Raw genomic sequence first — 17787 nt, forward strand, 5'->3', positions numbered from 1 at the left:
CTTCCCAACCCCACATATGGTGATTAGTTAAACCGTGAGCATGTGAGCAAGAACCAGCCAGTCAGGCACCTGAGAGAGAGACTGCTCAGTGTCAACTTAGAGCCCTGGACTGCTCCATCCAATGTCCCATCTCCAGGCATGGCCATCATTGATGCTTCAAAGGAAGAAAATTAAAAAAGAGCAACTCAGAATATATTCTGGTGGGGGGACATCCCTTTCTGAATCCTGTAGGTGGCCAGCTGAAACCATGAAGCATGACGTTTTAGGAACATAAGATGAAAACCAGAAGTGAACCCTAAGGCTGCCAAGCCCTGCCCCCTACCATCACAAGCAACCCCATCATACAATCACATTCATAAATTTGTCCAGCTCCCTCTTAAAACTAATTAAGTTGTTTGCCCCTACAACTCCTATTAGGAGGCTGTTCCAGAACATTCTGCTGTTCTCACCTCTGATGGCTAGAAACCTAATTTCAAGTCTGAATTTGTTCATGGCAAGCTTATACCCATTTGTTCTTGTGCCAACGTTGTTGTTTAGCTTAAATAGCTCTGTGGTAAATACCCTCCCTGGTATTTACTCTCCCTTTATAGAGAGCAATCATATCTTTTCTCAGCCTTCTTTTTGTTAGTCTAAACAAGCCAAGCTCTTCCAATCTCCTCTCATAAGATAGGCATTTCATTCCCCTGATCAGCTTATTGGCTCTTCTCTGCATCTGTTCCAGTTTAAATTAATTACTCTTGAACATGTGTGACCAGACTTGTACACAGTATGCCAAGAGGTCTCAGTGCTGTGTACAATGGCATTAATACTTCTCTGTCTCTACAGGAAATGCCTTGTCTGATGTAGCTTAGAATCATATTTGCCTTTTTCACAGCCACGTCACTTTGGTGGCTCATAGTATCCTGTGATGAACCGACATACCCAGATCTCTCTTCTCCTCTGTCGCTTCCAACTTATGAGCCCCCAGCTTGTAGCAGAAATTCTTATTATTAGACCCTTAGTGTATGACTTTGAACTTGGTGCTATTGAATTGCATTTCATTTCTGTCACTCCAGTATTCAAGGTCATCCATCTCTTCCTGTGTAATATTCAGATCCTCTTTTTTATTGAGATTGCCTCCCAACTTTGTATCGTCAGCAAAATTTTATTAGCACACTCCTATTTTTTGTGCCAAGCTCATTAATAAAAATATTGAATAAGATTGGTCCCAAGACCTATGTTTGAGTAACTCCACTAGTAACCTCCCTTGAATATAATAATTCACCTTTCAGCACAACCATTTGCCTTTTTCCCTTTAGTCAGTTCCTTATTCACTTGACAGTTCTAGTACCTGATCCTCATCTTCTCTAATTTTACTCATAATTTCCCATGTGGTACCGTGTCAAATGCTTTACTAGAGTCCAAGTACATTAGATTTACTGGCCTTCCCTTATCCAAAAAATCAGTTATTTTCTGAAAGTAGGTTAGTCTGGCATGGTAAACCCATGTTGCATTGCATCCCTTTACCTCCTTGAATTTAATTATTTGTTCCTTCACAATTTGTTCTAATTGTTAAGGAAAGAATAATTACATAGTACTGAGGTCAAACAAACAGGTCTGTAATTGCCTGGATCACCTTTTCCCCCTTTTTTAAATATAGGTACAACATTATCTTTCTCTAGGCATTGGTAGATGACTATTCTCCCAAATAGATAGATGTATTAAAATCCTTGCTACTGGACTAGCAAGCTCATGTGCCAGTTCTTTAAGTATTCTGGTATGGAAATTACTCCGTGCCCCCAAATTGAGTGCATTAAGTTCTTTGAATTCTTCTTCCACCTCAGCTATGGTAATTTTCATTTCTAGAAGCTCATTTCTTTCAGCCACACTGACTTCATGCACATGTTCCATATTATCATGCTTATTGAAAATGAAGGCAATAATAATATATTATAATATAATTAGCAGTATAAAAGAGAAAATTCAGAGGAAAAAGCAGAACCCGTCATTAGCACTACATTCGCAGGTAATCGGATACTAAGATTTGACAACAAATTTCCAGTTGTTCATAAAGTTCCTAGGCCTTGTAAAAATCTAAACAGAAATTTGTTTGTGTAATATGGAAGAATTTTTAGGAAATTTTAATTCCTTTATGAATTGCTCAAGAAGAGATGGCTCTGAATGGGAAATCTCGCCAAGAAAGAAAACCAGAAACAACAAGAAATAACTCAGGTCAGACAACTGGATTTAAAAATATCATATTTTCCCCTTCCCTAAAATTATCAAGACTGTATTGATTAAACTGATGAACAAAACAAACCAAATACCTCCTTATTCACATTGTATCAGTCTCCTAAAAAGATTTTTTTAAAAATTACTTCAGCCTCAACTTTGGAAAGATGTATGTGTATACTTAATTTTAAGCATGTAAGTACTGTAGTCTTATTTAAGACAGTGGGTCTCCTCATGTGCTTCAAGTTATGTGAGTAAGGGTTTGCAGGATCTTAAATGAGTCAGAGTGGGAGAGAAGGGGAATTAAATATCTAAAAACAGACCCTTCCCAAAAATCATTTATTTTGGAGTGTTACAAAAACTACGAACATGCATATGAACGCCATGATGTTATCCCACCTTCAGCAAAACATAAATAATCAAAATACGCAATGAGAAATTTTAATAAACAAAGCTAAAATACCTCTTCATGGACGTGGCATCACTGATGGGGTGTTGTCAGGACCACAGGCAGAGAGGACTTTAGCAAGACTGAAATATAAACCCATGACACAGTGCTTCTCAAACTATGAGTTGGGACTTCAAACTGTGAGTTGCCACCCCATTTTAATGGGGTTGCCAGGGCCAGCATTAGACTTGTTAGGACCCAGTGTTGAAGCCTGAGCTCCATCCCACACCCAGGGCAGTGGGGTTGGGGCTCTGGTCTCATCTTCCCCCACCCGATGTGATGATGCTTGGGCTGTGCCCCTTTGTCTCCCTCCATCCGGGGCAGCAGGGCTCGGACTCTGCTTCTCCCCATCCCCTGGGTTCATGTATTAATTGTGTTGTCAGAAGGTAGTTGTGGTGCAATGAAGTTTGAGAACCCCTGCTATATAATGGTGTTTTTAATAGGTATGCGTACTTTATCTCAGTATTCACAGTGATCACATATTACACTTAATCCTGATTTAAACATGTTATATGTTGTCATATATAGAGAGAGAAAGGGTCAAAATAGTTATTCTTCATTTTTAAGGTATAGCTTAAATTGTATCACTTTTTTAAACACAGAAATAAGAAAAAAAAGATTCCATTAATGAATGGAGAAGAGGTGGACATGGATCTTTCTGCAATGGAGTAAGTTGGTTTGTTGAAGACAAAGGGACATTGTCTCCTCCATGCTTACATATAATTCCCTTATTAGTATTAATATATGCCCTAAGCATGTTTTAAGGTTTTGGGTGATAATATTTATCTTTCAGTTCATAATTGCTGTTTATTCCTGTAATCTGTCATTTTTATATTTGTCATTGTTTTTCAATATCTGAGGTTTTATTTTCCTAGTTGGGAATAGTTTAGGAAATTCTTATTAATGTACTATAAAAGGGTAGAGTAATATGAGCCATTTTCATTGAAAGCTCAAACTGGGCATGATAATATGTTGGAATAAAGAAGATGTTCATTCCTGTGTATGTCTAATCAGATCTCTAAACTTAGTTTAAAAATAAAATTTAAACAAGTATTTAATAAAGAAGTGTTCATTGCAATTTTAGTTTTGCATTAGAATTTGTTGCCCTTGCATTAAATTTAGGGAAATATTTGATGGAGCTCAGTGAAGGCCATGTAAGTACCTGGATGGATGGATCTATCTTAGATGAGTTCCTGAAATCCGGGATTCATTTATACTTAATCCATCTTGACAGCAAATTAATCATATACAAATGTTTTGTACTGAGACCTATATGCTAAAAGTATATTTATAAACTCTTGTATTAATTCACTTGGAACTATCTTGCTCCAGGGAAGCAGGGTCAGTTCTTGCTGTGAACAAATGCCCACTGTTCTCTCTGTGAGTTTGAGCAGGTGTTGTTCTCTAAACTACTGAAGGTGTTGGCAACTTTCATGTACTCCTGTGCTGATGAAGGCCAGTGGTCCATTATTGGTAAACATTGTCATCACCTCCATGAAGGAAGGCAGATTGCCTGTTTCTCTTCAGGAGCATTAGGGGTAAAAGAATCTGATAAATTAAGCCTCGTTTTTGAACATGTGATCTAGCAATGTAAATGTATAGAGGACATTTTCATTGGTGAATTTTTTAATTAATAATTTCTACATATTAAATACACAGAAATAATTTGACAAATAGTACAAGTATCATGTACAAAAGAAGAGATGACCAGAATTAACTGTAAATGGTTCTGATCATTTATGGTCATGTGGCTAGGGCACTGCAAGGGACCTGGGAGCCCTGAGTTCTATTCCTGGATCTGCCAGGGTGTGTGCTTGGGCAAGCTACTTCACCTCTCAGAACCACTGCTTTCCCTCCCCCCCAGAAGTTATACAAGCTAATAAATATAAAGATGCATACATTAAGAGCATGAGATATGCGTATGTTCATTATCGATAACTCTCATTCTCCTTCTGTGCTCTCTCCCTATCCGTTGTTTATCGTTGAGTGTCATCATCTTGCTGTGTTATTGACTTTTACATGATAAGCTTCTTGGAACAGAGGCCTTTACTGGCCTGTAAAGCATCATATATGGCAACAGTGCTATATAATATTGTATTGGAGGAAAACACCCTTTTGGAGGGCACCATTAAATAATTTAATTTGTGGGAATGAAATATGGTAAATGGAACCTTTTGATTCTGGGTCACTACTTTAAATCCTGTGTAGTAGTACTTATGACTTGGATCTTTTAATAGCTATTAGGTATCTGTGAAATGATACCTGGCGATCCCTGTCAGTTTCCACCATGATAGCTCACCACATGTTAAAAACCATCAGTGCAATTGTCTCTTATTGGCCATCTTGTGGGTAGTCTTAGCATTGTTTAACCATGCCAGATACAGTCTCTGAGGAAAGAGAATTAAACACATCAAGACTATTACTTATTTTGCTGTTGCCTGTCATATGGCTACCAGTTTAGCATGTTTAACAGTGGTTTAGCATTTTTATTTACTTTTTGTTAATTTACAATTAGCTGAGACATCATTTTTATTTACTATTGTAGTCTTACAATGTTTTAAGCTATGAATGTTCTGTGTGTCTTTTTTTAGTGCTGATTCTCCTTTACTCTGGATTAGAATAGATCCAGATATGTCTGTATTGAGGAAGGTAGAATTTGAACAAGCTGACTTCATGTGGCAATATCAGCTTCGGTATGAGAGAGATGTAGTTGCACAAGAAGAATCCATTTTGGCATTGGAAAAGTTCCCCACTCCAGCATCACGACTTGCCCTGACTGATATACTAGAACAAGAGCAATGTTTCTACCGAGTGAGAATGCTGGCCTGCTTCTGTCTTGCAAAGGTGAGATCACATAGCACAGAAATAATGAGAGAAATCTGCTAGACATTGTAAACATTTGAAAATGAGTCAAAAATCATCATAGTTCTTAAATTGGCTTGATATCTGGCCTGTTTAAAGTGGTTTGCCAAGTATTTTTAACATGACTGATTTGAAAGGAAAGCTTTATTATTTTAATCTGTAAATGGAGACTGCAGAAAGCTTTCATAATAATTGTCAAAATTGAGATGTCAGACATTTAAACCACAAGGGATTTTTCCAGATTTCATTAAGTTGCAGAAATAAAAGAACTTTTGTTTAAAAAATTTTCAGAGAGCCAAAATTTATTTTATTTTGGTGGAAAAGTCCTTGGCCCTTCTTCTGAGAAATCTGGTGAAGTGGTGAATTTCACCTTTATAGCATGAGAGAGACTACTATGTGCATTCTGATTGCTGCAGTATATATCTTTAGGTTGAGTGGTGCAAAAATAAATGTAATGTTAGTCTACATTTGAAAATTAAGAATCAAATTATTGATTTAAAAAAGGCGGGGGAGACAGTTTGGTTACAAAACTAGTAAGTATTAAAGGAGTTCAAATAAAAAGCAAATTGGATCTCACTGGAAACCTACAGGTAGAAATGTAAAAAGAGTGAAAATTAAAAAAAAATCTTAAGCATAATCAAGGAGTAGCTGAATGTTTTCTTGTGTGTAATAGATTAATCTCTCTGAATTTCCTTTCTATCATTACGAGGATGTATACAATATATATCTGTTTGAAAATATATTTAGAGTAACGTTATTTTCAAAATCAAAAGACTTGTGGCAACGTATTTTAGCATCACAAAATACTAACACAAAAAATAGAAGTACACTTTCTCCATTATGTACTGTCATTGATACAGTCAGTTTCTGACTCAGCAGTGACGTGCATATTTATTGGAGTGCTCTGTATGAATTCATTATGAAAAACTCAGTAAGTGTCTTGTTTAAAGTGAATATTAAAAATTAACATCTTTGATAGCATCTCCCCTCATTTCATTTTTCACTCTAAAAACTGCTTATTATACCGAACACTTTTATCGCTGTACTGTTTGCTCCTGGTAAACAGAGTAAATTCTGTTGAGTGTAGCAATATGAACAAGTTGATGTCCATGCAAGTGGTAGGTGTTTCACAGAAAAGATAGATTCCCAGCCCCCAGAGAGATTATAATCTAAATGATTTGACAGACAACTGAGGCTATAACATAAACCAGACTGGAGCATGGAAGAATATGATTCTGGATATTTGGTTATACAGTTACTGCACACATCTTGATTTGTTTGTGTATATACACTCACACATATATACATATAAATATGCATATCCTCATAATTTTTAGGGGATGTGGCAAGAGGTTTTTTCATGAGTTATTTGAGTTAGGCCAGGGTGAAGGTTTGACATGTAGATTTTGAAAGGATATTCTAAGTATAAAAAGACAAAATGGAAGAAGGTACAGATGTCTGAGGCACTTTGAGGTTGGCATCCTTGGTAGTGGAAAAAGCAAAAGAAGACCAAATCAGAGTTGTGTAGGGACTTAAAAACTAGGGAAAGAAATTTGAACTTCCTGTGCAGCATAATATGAAGTCAGTCAAATGGAATATCAAGAGAGGGAAGACATGACTGAAGCAATGGTTGAGAGAGATTTTGGCTTGAATATTTTTATTGAGCGATTGGTGATGGTGAAGATAATAATTGATTATTAGTATTCAAAATAATTATGTTGCAGGAGTGCCCAGGGTATTCCATTGTGCTAGGTGCTATGCAAAGACAAAGGTAGCCATGGTCCCTATTAGTCCAAAGAAGATTACTTTCTAGTAAGGGGCCAAATTTTATATTAAGGGAGAGGAGGTGATTGCTGTAGTTAAGGAAGGTATATGCTTAGGGATTGACAGCAGAAACAGAACGGTCAATTCTTGTTAAAAGTTGTAAGGAAAAATATATTGTTAGTTGAATATGATGTGAACAGTATAAGTTAGATGGGAACATTGAAGCTGTCCTAGAGCTTTTATATATTCCCTAAAAGTAGAAATAACTTGAGACAAGCTTCTTACCTTGTGGTTTGGAAAACTTGGTCATTCATTTAATTCATGCATGCATCGAAGATTTCCACTAAAGGCCACATACAAACTATCGCATGTAAATAGAATAGAGAAACAGAAAAAGTGGCTAAGTCAGTGAGTGAGAAGGTAAGAAATTAATGTGACTAAGTAAAAAAATATAAAAAGATACTAAAGATACTGCTGTTGGCTCAATTTAATATAGATGATCTTGGTCCTGTATATCAGGGTGGCCAAACTTACTGACCCTCCAAGCCACATACAACAATATTCAGAAGTTCGAGGGCTGGAGGCAACTGCCGGAGCTTGGGACTTCAGCCCTGCTCCTGCTGAAGTCATGAGCCCTGGCAGGCACGTCCCATGGGGCTGAAGCCCCAAGAACCCCTCCCCGCTGGGCAGAAGCCAGAGGAGACATGGTGGGGGGAGTGTCACATGTCCCTCCAGATTTTTGCTAGGGTTTGCTGGCCCTGCTCAGTCACATGGTGCTGCCAAGCCCTCTTCCTGCACGGCAGCTGCTGGAGCCTGCGAGCTGGGAGCTTCGGACATGGGGAGAGACAGCAGCAAATAGCTGTGAGCTGCAGAGAGAGCTGATGCTTTTGCTGCTGCTTCTCCTTGCGAAGCTAAAGCAAAGTCCCCTCCCTGAAGCTCCCAACTGTTTGCTGCTGCCTCTCCACGCGGAGCTAACACCTGAGAGCTTCAGGGAGGGGCCACTGAGGGTAAGAGGGTGGGCATGCCGGTGGGGGGAGGACTCAAGCTATTGGGGGAGGGGTGAATCTTTAAATTGTGTCCCCCAACTCTCAGCAGGCACCAGTCATCTCTAGCAGAAGCCCCTATTCCCACCACCCTACCGCAAGATTTGCCTGACTGCAGTCTGCTCATAGTCCATGTCTACAGCTAGACAGGAGCCTTTTACTCTTGGGGTGGTCCTTTATTCTTGGGGTGGTTAACGCATGGTTGAAATCTAGGTTGAGGTTATTGGCAGGGTAAATTTGGGAAGCTGTTATTGCAAATGCCTCTTCCGTAATTGGTTTCTGTAGAGACAGAAAACTTGGCTTAATGAACAGAAAATTCTATTTGTCTAAAATATAAAAGGAGGAAATAATTAAAAACAGAAATTGATCGTGTAATGGTAATTAGTTGCAGACTTCCTACAAGTAAAATGAGTTCCTCACGCTTTAGTTCCAGTGCATAAAAGGTATGTTGGAAATATTATATTGATAAAATATATTTCTGTTGAAAAGAGTAGTTCATTCTGTCCAATTATTGTATTTTTTTAATTATTGGAAACAAATATGTGTGCTTTTGTTCAGCCTATGATAAACTTGCAGAAGTGATGGTAATGTGCCTTCCCTTCCCCCTAATTATATAGATTGCAAATTCCATGGTAAGTACATGGACAGGACCACCAGCCATGAAGTCACTCTTTACCCGAATGTTTTGTTGTAAAAGTTGTCCAAACATTGTGAAGACCAACAACTTCATGAACTTTCAAAGCTACTTTCTGCAAAAGGTAAAATATGTTTTCTCATTGTACTTTTTAAAGATATGTCAAAGGAAGAAGTTCTTTTCTACAAGTGACAAATTCCACAATATAAATAGTAAAAACACTGTCTGAGCCACAAGCCAAAATCACTGGTTCTCTCCACAGTCTCAGTCTGATGATTGTATCTAACTTTGTTATGCTGTGTCTGTTTGTTCCATTCTTGTCAGCAGACAGTAAATTGAAAGTTATAACAGTTCTTCTTTCTGAATAGCTAATAGAGAGCCTGAATCTTTTAAATTTAAAATATATTTCACTATTCAGAACCAAGTATACGGGCATAAGAGGAAAATGCTTTGCGAGTATGTGCAAACGTAATCTTACACAGAACTTATTTTTTTAGTTACCATTGTTAAACAATTTTTGTTCCTCTTACCTAAAGTTAAATATTCATATTATTTGTCAGCTGTTTTTGTAATTAATTGCTATCCAAGAATCTTTTATGACAAATATTATTCAAATGTCATTATTATTGAATCTGAAGTTGTGCACTAGTTAGCCTATAGAATGGAATAATCTATCGCTGTTGCCATTTGTTCTCCCCTCTCCATCCTGTGGTTTGTCAAACCCACTTGTTGCATCTAAATTTAGATTCTAAACTTTTCAAGTCAAGGACTGTCTTTTATACTGTATGTGTACAGTGCTTAGCATAAAGGTGCCCCAATCTTTTGAGGCCCCTCCGTGCTATTGTGATTAAAAATAACAACAATTGAAATGATTGACAATAATTTCCTGTCAAGCTCTGTTTTTAAAAAAAATTGTGAGTTATTGAGTTCTGTCCCATAGGCCTTTTACCTCCTAACTTTAGTTTTAATCCCACTTCTTCCACATCCTTCTCCCACCCCTCCCCTCCAAAAATACTCACCCTTTTTCACCATCTCTCTCTCTCTCTCATCCCAGCTTTCTTTCCTATTCTTGCAGTCTCAAATGCTTTTGGTCTTTGTTTATTCTCTCCTGCTACCTTTAGTGTTGTTTCTCTTAACCCTCTGCTTCCTAAATATTAGATTTTGCTTCTCATGATGTTTCATTTGCCATGTTTAGCCTTATTTGCCTGGCATCAGCTTCCTCTCCTGCATACTCAGAGCCATTTCCAGTCTCCATCAGAGCTAACTGTTTTTAGAAAATAACTTCACAGTACTTTCAACTAAAAATTGTGCAACCCTTTGTATATAAGGCATGAAGTCTGACTTTCAAAAGCCATCTAAAAATTGCTTTACGAAATGTAAAACTGTTCATTGCTCATTGTTTGATTTAATATTTAATGTTTTTGTTTTTTGTGCTAATATAATAAGAATTTTATTTTAATCTTCACACAGACTATGCCTGTTGCCATGGCCTTGCTGAGGGATGTTCATAACCTCTGTCCTAAAGAGGTTTTAACATTTATTTTAGACCTAATCAAGTACAATGACAACAGGAAAAATAAGGTAAGGAACCTGTCTGAAAGTGTTTGATGATCTATTTTAATGACTCTCTCTTCTTATATGCAGTATATAGAGCAATACTCTTTTCTGTACAATGCCCTGTGCTACTAACTTATATGTATGTGAACATATAATGTGTAAATATACACACTGATTCAGCAAAACTGGTAATAGATAACTTGGCCTCCATCATTCCTTCCCTGGATCCAGGAGACTGGTACGCTGCCATTGACCTGAAAGATGCTTACTTTCGCATATCGATATTTCATGGACACAGACAGTTCCTACGTTTTGAAGTTGGGACAGTTCACTTCCAATTCACAGTGCTCCTTTTTGGCCTAAGCACCAAGGGTGTTTACGAAATGCATGTCCATGGTGGCAGTCTACCTCAGACATTGGGGTATTCAGATTTATTCGTACCTCGACGACTAGCTCATCAAGGGCCGCTCCAAGGTCCAGGCCCAGTGCAGCATCAAGATGTTGCAAGCCGCTTGTCAAGCTCTGGGCCTCTTGAGAAACGAACAAACAAAAATCAACATTGATTCTGGTCCAACGGATAGAGTTTATTGGAGCGGTGCTAGACTCTACCCGAGCCAGAGCATTCCTGCTAGAGTCCATGTTCAGGCAATTTCAGATCTGATTGCCAGTATCACTGCCCATCCACTCACCACTGCCTGGGTCAGTCTCAGACTACTGGGGCACATGACAGCATGGATCTACGTTTTCCAACATGCAAGACTCAGGCTGCACCCCACCAGATGTGGCTGGCGTTGGTCTACTTCCCAGCCAGACATCACCTAGACACAGTCATCGCAATCCCTCCGCGGGTACTTACCTCTCTGCAGTGGTGGTTCGACCTGATTCTGGTGTTGGAAAGTGTGCTGTTTGCGAGCCTGTGACCAATGGTCTCCCTGATTTTGGATCCATTCGACCTTGGGAGCACATCTCGGTTCATTGCTGACTCAAGAGTTATGGTCTCGAAAGGAGCGCACATTGCATATAAACATCAGGAAGCTCAGAGCCATCTGCCTAGCTTGCTGTGTCTTCCTTCCCCAACTGTCAGGCTGGGCAGTGCAGATGTTGATGGACAACACGGCCTCAATATTCTATGTCAACAGGCAAGGGGGAGCTCAATCGTTGGCTCTGTGCCAGGAGGCCTTCTGTCTAAGGGACTGGTGCATCCAGCATGCAATCCACCTGGAAGCCTTGCACCTCCCCGGCATCTGGTACATGCTGGTGGATTGCCTCGGCAGGTCCTTCTTTCACCATGGGTGGTCCCTTCACTCAGAGGTTATCAGAATGCTCTTTCAGAAGTGGGAAGCTCCCCTAGTGGACTTGTTCACCACCAGACAGAACAGAAAGTGTCATCAGTTTTGTCCTCTCCAAGGCCTCGGCAGAGGCTCACTATCCGATGTCTTTCTCCTGTCTTGGTCAGGAGACCTGATGTACACCTTCTCACCAATTCTGCTCATCAGCAGAGTCCTTTCAAAAATCAAGAGGAACAAGGCATGGGTCACTATGCTCGCCGCAGCATGGCATCACGAGCATTTGTTCGGCATTGGTTCATGGACCTGGCTGTTGCATCCCTGTGGCCATTTCCCAGCTGCCCAGATGTACTGTCGACTCCTGCACTCGAACCTCGCCTCTCTCCACCTCACAGCTTGGATGCTGCGTGGCTGAATCAAGCCTGTTCTTGTCAGGTACAGCATGTTCTCTTGGAGAGCAGAAAGCCCTCCACCAGAGCAACTTACCTGGCAAAGTGGAAGCGTTTCTCCTACTGGATGTTGGAGCCGAATATCTCCCCAACCCAGTCGTCTCTGCAGTCCATCCTGGATTACCTGCTTCAATTAAAGCACCAAGGTCTCGCCTTCTCTTTGATCAAGGTGCACCTGGCAGCCATACTGGCCTTCCACCCTCGCATGCAGGATAGATGGTGGTCTCGCATGAGATGTCAATCAGGTTCCTCAAAGGTCTTGAAAGACTCTTTCTGCCAATCTGGGACCTGGTTCCCCAATGGGACCTTGACCTGATTCTCTTCAGGCTCATGGGTCCGCCCTTTAAGCGTATGGCTTCTTGTTCCCTTTCCTGCTTTTCGTGGAAGGTTGCATTCCTTGTAGCTATTGCCTCGGCAAGACATGTTTCCAAAATTAAAGCCCTCACTTTGGAGGCCCCGTACATGGTACTCTACAAGGACAAAGTCCAGCTGCGGCCCCATCCGGCCTTCCTGCCAAAGGTGGTATTGCACTTCCGTGTCAACAAGGATCTCTTCCTCCCAGTGTTCTGTCCAAAGCCTCAAATGACCAATGAGGAGACACGGCTGCACGCTCTATTTGTAAGGCATTCTACCTGGAGCACACCAAGTCCTTCCGCAGATCAACCTATCTCTTTATCGTGATAGCTGACAGGATGAAGGGCTTTCTGGTGTCCTCTCAGAGGATTTCCAATTGGATCACCACCTGTATCCATACTTGTTACAAATTGATGCAGGCTGTGCCTCCACCAGTAGTGAAGGCTCACTCAACTAGTGCTCAGGCATCATTGTCTTCCTGGCGCATGTCCCTATCCAGGACATCTGTAGGGCCACAACATGGTCTTCGGTACACATGTTTATGATGCATTATGCCATCACCCAGCAAGCCAGAGATGATGCTGGATTTGGCAGAGCCGTGTTGCAGTCAACACATCCATGAACTCTTACCTGCCTCCAATGGTACTGCTTGAGAGTCACCTACAGTGGAATGGACATGAGCAAGCATTCAAAGAAGAAAAGACGGTTACCTTTCGTAACAGTTGTTCTTCGAGATGTATTGTTCATGTCCATTCCATGACCCAGCCTCCTTCCTCTCTGTCAGAGTTCCGTCACGAAGTAACTGAGGCAGGGGGAGCCGGCGGCACCCCTTATACCAGTGCATATGAGCACAACTCCAGAAGGTATCAGAGCCTGTCTCCTATGGATACTCTGAAGGAAAAACTTCCAGCACCAGTGCATGTGGTGAGCGCACACACCTACAATAGAATGTATATGAGCAACACATCTCAAAGAACAACAGTTACAAAAGGTAACTGTCTTTTCATGCCCCAGTCCCCAAGAGAACACTTCAGGAAAATGTTGTAAATAAAATGTGTCATTATTTAAATTAAGCAAAATAAGCACAGTTAGGAACCAAAATTTCAAACCAGGGTGTATCGAGGAAGAGGAATGATCTTGTGTTTAAGGCATTGGATTGGATCTCTGAAGACTGAGGGCCAGTTCTCACCTGTGCCACAGACCTGTGTCCCAAATCCTTACATGTTAGGATGACGCTTCCCTACTTCACAAGGATGTTGCAAATGTACTACATTGATGAGGACCTTAGAAGCACCGAGGGGGAGAAAGCTGAACATGGAAATCCATATGTATCCACCTTAATAAAAAGTGTCCTGATTTTTAGAGGTGCTACAGCACCCATTAACACCAGTAGGATTTTGAGTTTTTACTACCTCTGAAAATTTAGGCATCTAAACGTGAATTGACGTGCCTAATGTAATATACACTTGTTTGAAAGTGGCCGTATTTCAGATCTAATAAATGACAAAAAACATTCCATTCACAGATTTGTGGGGGAGGGGTCAGAGTGTGACTATTAACAGAATATTCATAGATTTTTACTATATTCTTCCTGCTATATTAAGTTCAAAAGTATGTGCACTAGCAACTAAATCATTCAGTTTAATAGTCAATGTTTTATTTTTTGATGCAGTAGATGACTCTTTAGACTGCTATTATCTAAACATTTAGTACAGGAGTAAACTGAACTAAGTGCTTTAGCATTGTTTGTTTTATTGTAAAACAAAATAAATGATGCAATGTGCTCTGCCTCTCTTTGTTCAATTGATGGTCCTTTGATTCAGTTTTCAGACAACTATTATCGTGCTGAACTGATTGATGCACTAGCCAACTCTGTAACTCCTGCAGTCAGTGTGAACAATGAAGTTCGAACTCTGGATAATTTAAATCCTGATGTTCGACTCATACTTGAGGAGATTACCAGGTTCTTAAATATGGAAAAGCTTCTGCCCAGTTACAGACATACCATTACAGTCAGGTATGATTTAATAATTTCTAAAACTTACGCAAATATAAAGAGAGAATAGACCTAGTCATGTTTAATGTTTTGTTTTGTTTTTAATTTCCTACATCCTGCTGTTAACACAGATGTAATCACATTGAGCTTACGTTCCCTAGCCTTAAATGATGTGTTCTCTTTATTTTAAATAGCAAAAAAGGACATTAACAAAATGCAGGAAAACATTTTTTGGCACGAGGACACTAAAAGGCATGCAAAAAACATTTTCATTTAAAAAATATTGCAAGGTATGCAAGGTATTTTTAAAACCATAGAATTAAGAAAACTTGAAAATATCAGGAAGAAAATTAAAACCTCACAGAACAAATAAAGGCAAAAACTAGTGTTAATGAAACTTTAATGTTGAAAAATTAAGCACTCAAATCATCAAAATCTAAAAATCTGCATTTTTAATGTCAATATTAAATTATCACATTATGTATCCCATATTTATTATTCACAGTAAATTTATGAAGATTATGCAAGAGAAACAATTGGGACAATATATAGAATACAAAACGTAATGGGCCAAATTTTCTGCCGGTGTATATTGGAGCAGCTCCATTGAAGCCAAGAGGAGTGAATTTGCCCCAGTAGGGAATTTGGTCCAGTGTTTCTGTGTACTCTGTAAACTCATCTTTTATTAATTTTGTGTGCCTACAGCCCTGACAACTATAAAAACCCATGGTAGTATAGTAAGTTGGATAGTGTTATCCTAGAAAATTTGCAGTGAAGTTTAGAAATTAATATCATAATATTGAAGAAAATAGCTTTATTCACAGAGATTGATATTCCAGAAACTTACTGCAGATTGTCCTCCCTGTTCACCCCCACCCTCATCTAGCTGTCTGAAAGCCATTCGTGTACTTCAGAAGAATGGACATGTCCCCAGTGATCCTGCTCTCTTTAAAACATACGCAGAATATGGACACTTTGTGGACATCCGAATAGCAGCTTTGGAGGCAGTTGTTGATTACACAAAAGGTAATTTTTTTAAAAAAACTGTCTGTCACTGCATAAAATTCACATGCTAATGCAAAACCTGAACAGTGACCTTAATAATGTTAAGTAGAATAACTTTTCAGATGAAGTGGTGCCATGACAGTAGTCAGGTTTCAGAGTAGCAGCCATGTTAGTCTGTATTCGTGAAAAGAAAAGGACTACTTGTGGCACCTTAGAGACTAACCAATTTATTTGAGCATAAGCTTTCGTGAGCTACAGCTCACTTCATCAGCTGCATTCCGATGAAGTGAGCTGTAGCTCACGAAAGCTTATGCTCAAATAAATTGGTTAGTCTCTAAGGTGCCACAAGTACTCTTTTCTTTTCATGACAGTAGATGAGCCAATGTGTGGATAAAAGAGAGCATAGGATTACTATTGAGGTTTTTGCCTTTACGAGCATGAGTTTCATGAAGTTGGGATGAATATTGCTTCTCAGTATCTCCTGAAGATAGAAACAAATGCTTTATGGAATGCGTTTTTGACAGTATGATAGGTGATATAGAAAGCTGAAGAATTCCCTTTACTTATTTTCAAGATTTAAAGAATTTGAACAAGTTGTGTGTTTCTTGATGCAACCTTAGTTTTTGTTTTTGCTAATATCTTATAATTTGCCATTTGCAGGCATACTGGGTTATGAATTGGAAGACAGAGGCTCAGCTTGGCTGGCTATTTGGTTGACTGTGGTTTTCTACCCCTTATGTGGCTTAATTATAGCATGTTTCCATTTTGAAAAGATTATTTGCTTTTATTTATTTTTTTCTTTGTTTAAAGTGCCTATAATAGGTCTGAGATAAGTATTCTTTACTGCTTGAAAAATATTGTGTAACTTTCTTCTTAACCATCAGTTGAAATTAAAACACTGCACTAGCAAACTTTCCAGAGGCTTTTGGAAATTAAGGTTTTAATGATTTATGCAAATGCATAGTTAGCACTAGCTTAACCTGTTCATTAGTCAATATTGCTGGGATCTTGTCTTTCTCTGTGCACAAATTAGAGCAGCTGTAGTATTTGCAGGTTGTTTCCGCCCAACTGGCAAACTCCTTGAAGCTCTGTCTCTGCAAACAAAAGTGGTCAGGGCTGTTCTAGGCCTCCTACTTATTCTTTTACAAATTTAATACTTCAATTTTTTCAGGTAATTGTGAGCTTCCCTTCTCTTTTCTTATTTGTTTTCTCCTTCTGTAGAGTATATTTTGAGGTATTTTTCCCCCTCATTGACCCCTGAGAAGCAGGTTTCCTTCCCACTCATGATATGCTTCATCTAAATATAGCCCATCCAAGGAACAAGTGTTGCACAAGTTGGATGTTCAAAGAGAACTTAGAATTTCTCTTTCAAATACAGGGCATAAGAGACCTTAACCTTATTTGTGACATTTCACACAAAATCTTCTGTAGCCATGTACATAAGAAGATATATAGAGAAAGTATTCTAATTTCCTCAGAAGATCTACTCTCTGAGGGCATCAAGGCCATCTTCCCAAGGTTGAGAACAACCTCCAGAAGGGAGAGGGCACTGGCTTTAGTGGATGAGATTCACAAAGCATCATTCTAGTCTTTGGTCTTCTCATTCACCAGACATTATGGTGTAGACTTGCAAATATATTTCAGTGCTCCTGTCAGTGATATTCAAATAGGTATTCCATAGGATTCAGGACTACTGTAACTTATTCTGAGTCTCTCTCCCTCTCTTTTTCTGTTATACTGCTCACTATTTTCCTCCTTAAGTAAGGATTAGTGGAAATATTTGCTGGAGAATGGAAAGCTTACTTACCAGGTCATTTCCTCTTTAGTAATCTTGTCACTAATCCGTCCCACCCAATGGAAAGACAGACTGATACATACAATGTCTTCTCATTTAATTCTTAATCTTTCATGAGTGGTGATTATAGGTAATGACTTATTTGGTTAAAAAAAAATGTATTGTTAAGTGATATGTTACAGCTTTAGAAGAACACTTCAAGTGGTTTGCTGGGTAGGCAGGGCCAGGGCCAGGGCCAGGTGAGTTGCCCTCGAGACACTAGGTCTATGCCAATCTTGTGCATACAGGAAGGCAAAAATCCACCAGTGAAGGTGAGCAGAGAGATTACTAGAAGAAAGGAAATTAGCAGGTGAATTAATTTACATTTTGTCTAAGTATACATC

The 17787-nt window shown here is 39.2% G+C and overlaps 1 protein-coding gene across 4 annotated transcripts in view; it reads left to right on the top strand.

The window, feature by feature from the left end:
• Nucleotides 1-17787, top strand: part of TAF2 (TATA-box binding protein associated factor 2) — a 100659-nt gene that overhangs the window by 50012 nt on the left and 32860 nt on the right. For all 4 annotated transcript variants that reach the window (XR_006278673.1, XM_038390507.2, XM_038390511.2 and 1 more), the window contains 6 exons: nucleotides 3262-3327; nucleotides 5251-5503; nucleotides 8946-9086; nucleotides 10433-10543; nucleotides 14432-14625; nucleotides 15491-15630. Coding sequence is in view for 3 of the 4 variants with exons in the window: in XM_038390507.2 (XP_038246435.1) it covers nucleotides 3262-3327; nucleotides 5251-5503; nucleotides 8946-9086; nucleotides 10433-10543; nucleotides 14432-14625; nucleotides 15491-15630 (905 nt within the window). In the remaining variant the exon portion in view is untranslated. The remainder of the gene's footprint in view (nucleotides 1-3261; nucleotides 3328-5250; nucleotides 5504-8945; nucleotides 9087-10432; nucleotides 10544-14431; nucleotides 14626-15490; nucleotides 15631-17787) is intronic.

Source organism: Dermochelys coriacea, chromosome 2, assembly GCF_009764565.3.
Source record: "Dermochelys coriacea isolate rDerCor1 chromosome 2, rDerCor1.pri.v4, whole genome shotgun sequence".
Taxonomy (NCBI): domain Eukaryota; kingdom Metazoa; phylum Chordata; order Testudines; family Dermochelyidae; genus Dermochelys; species Dermochelys coriacea.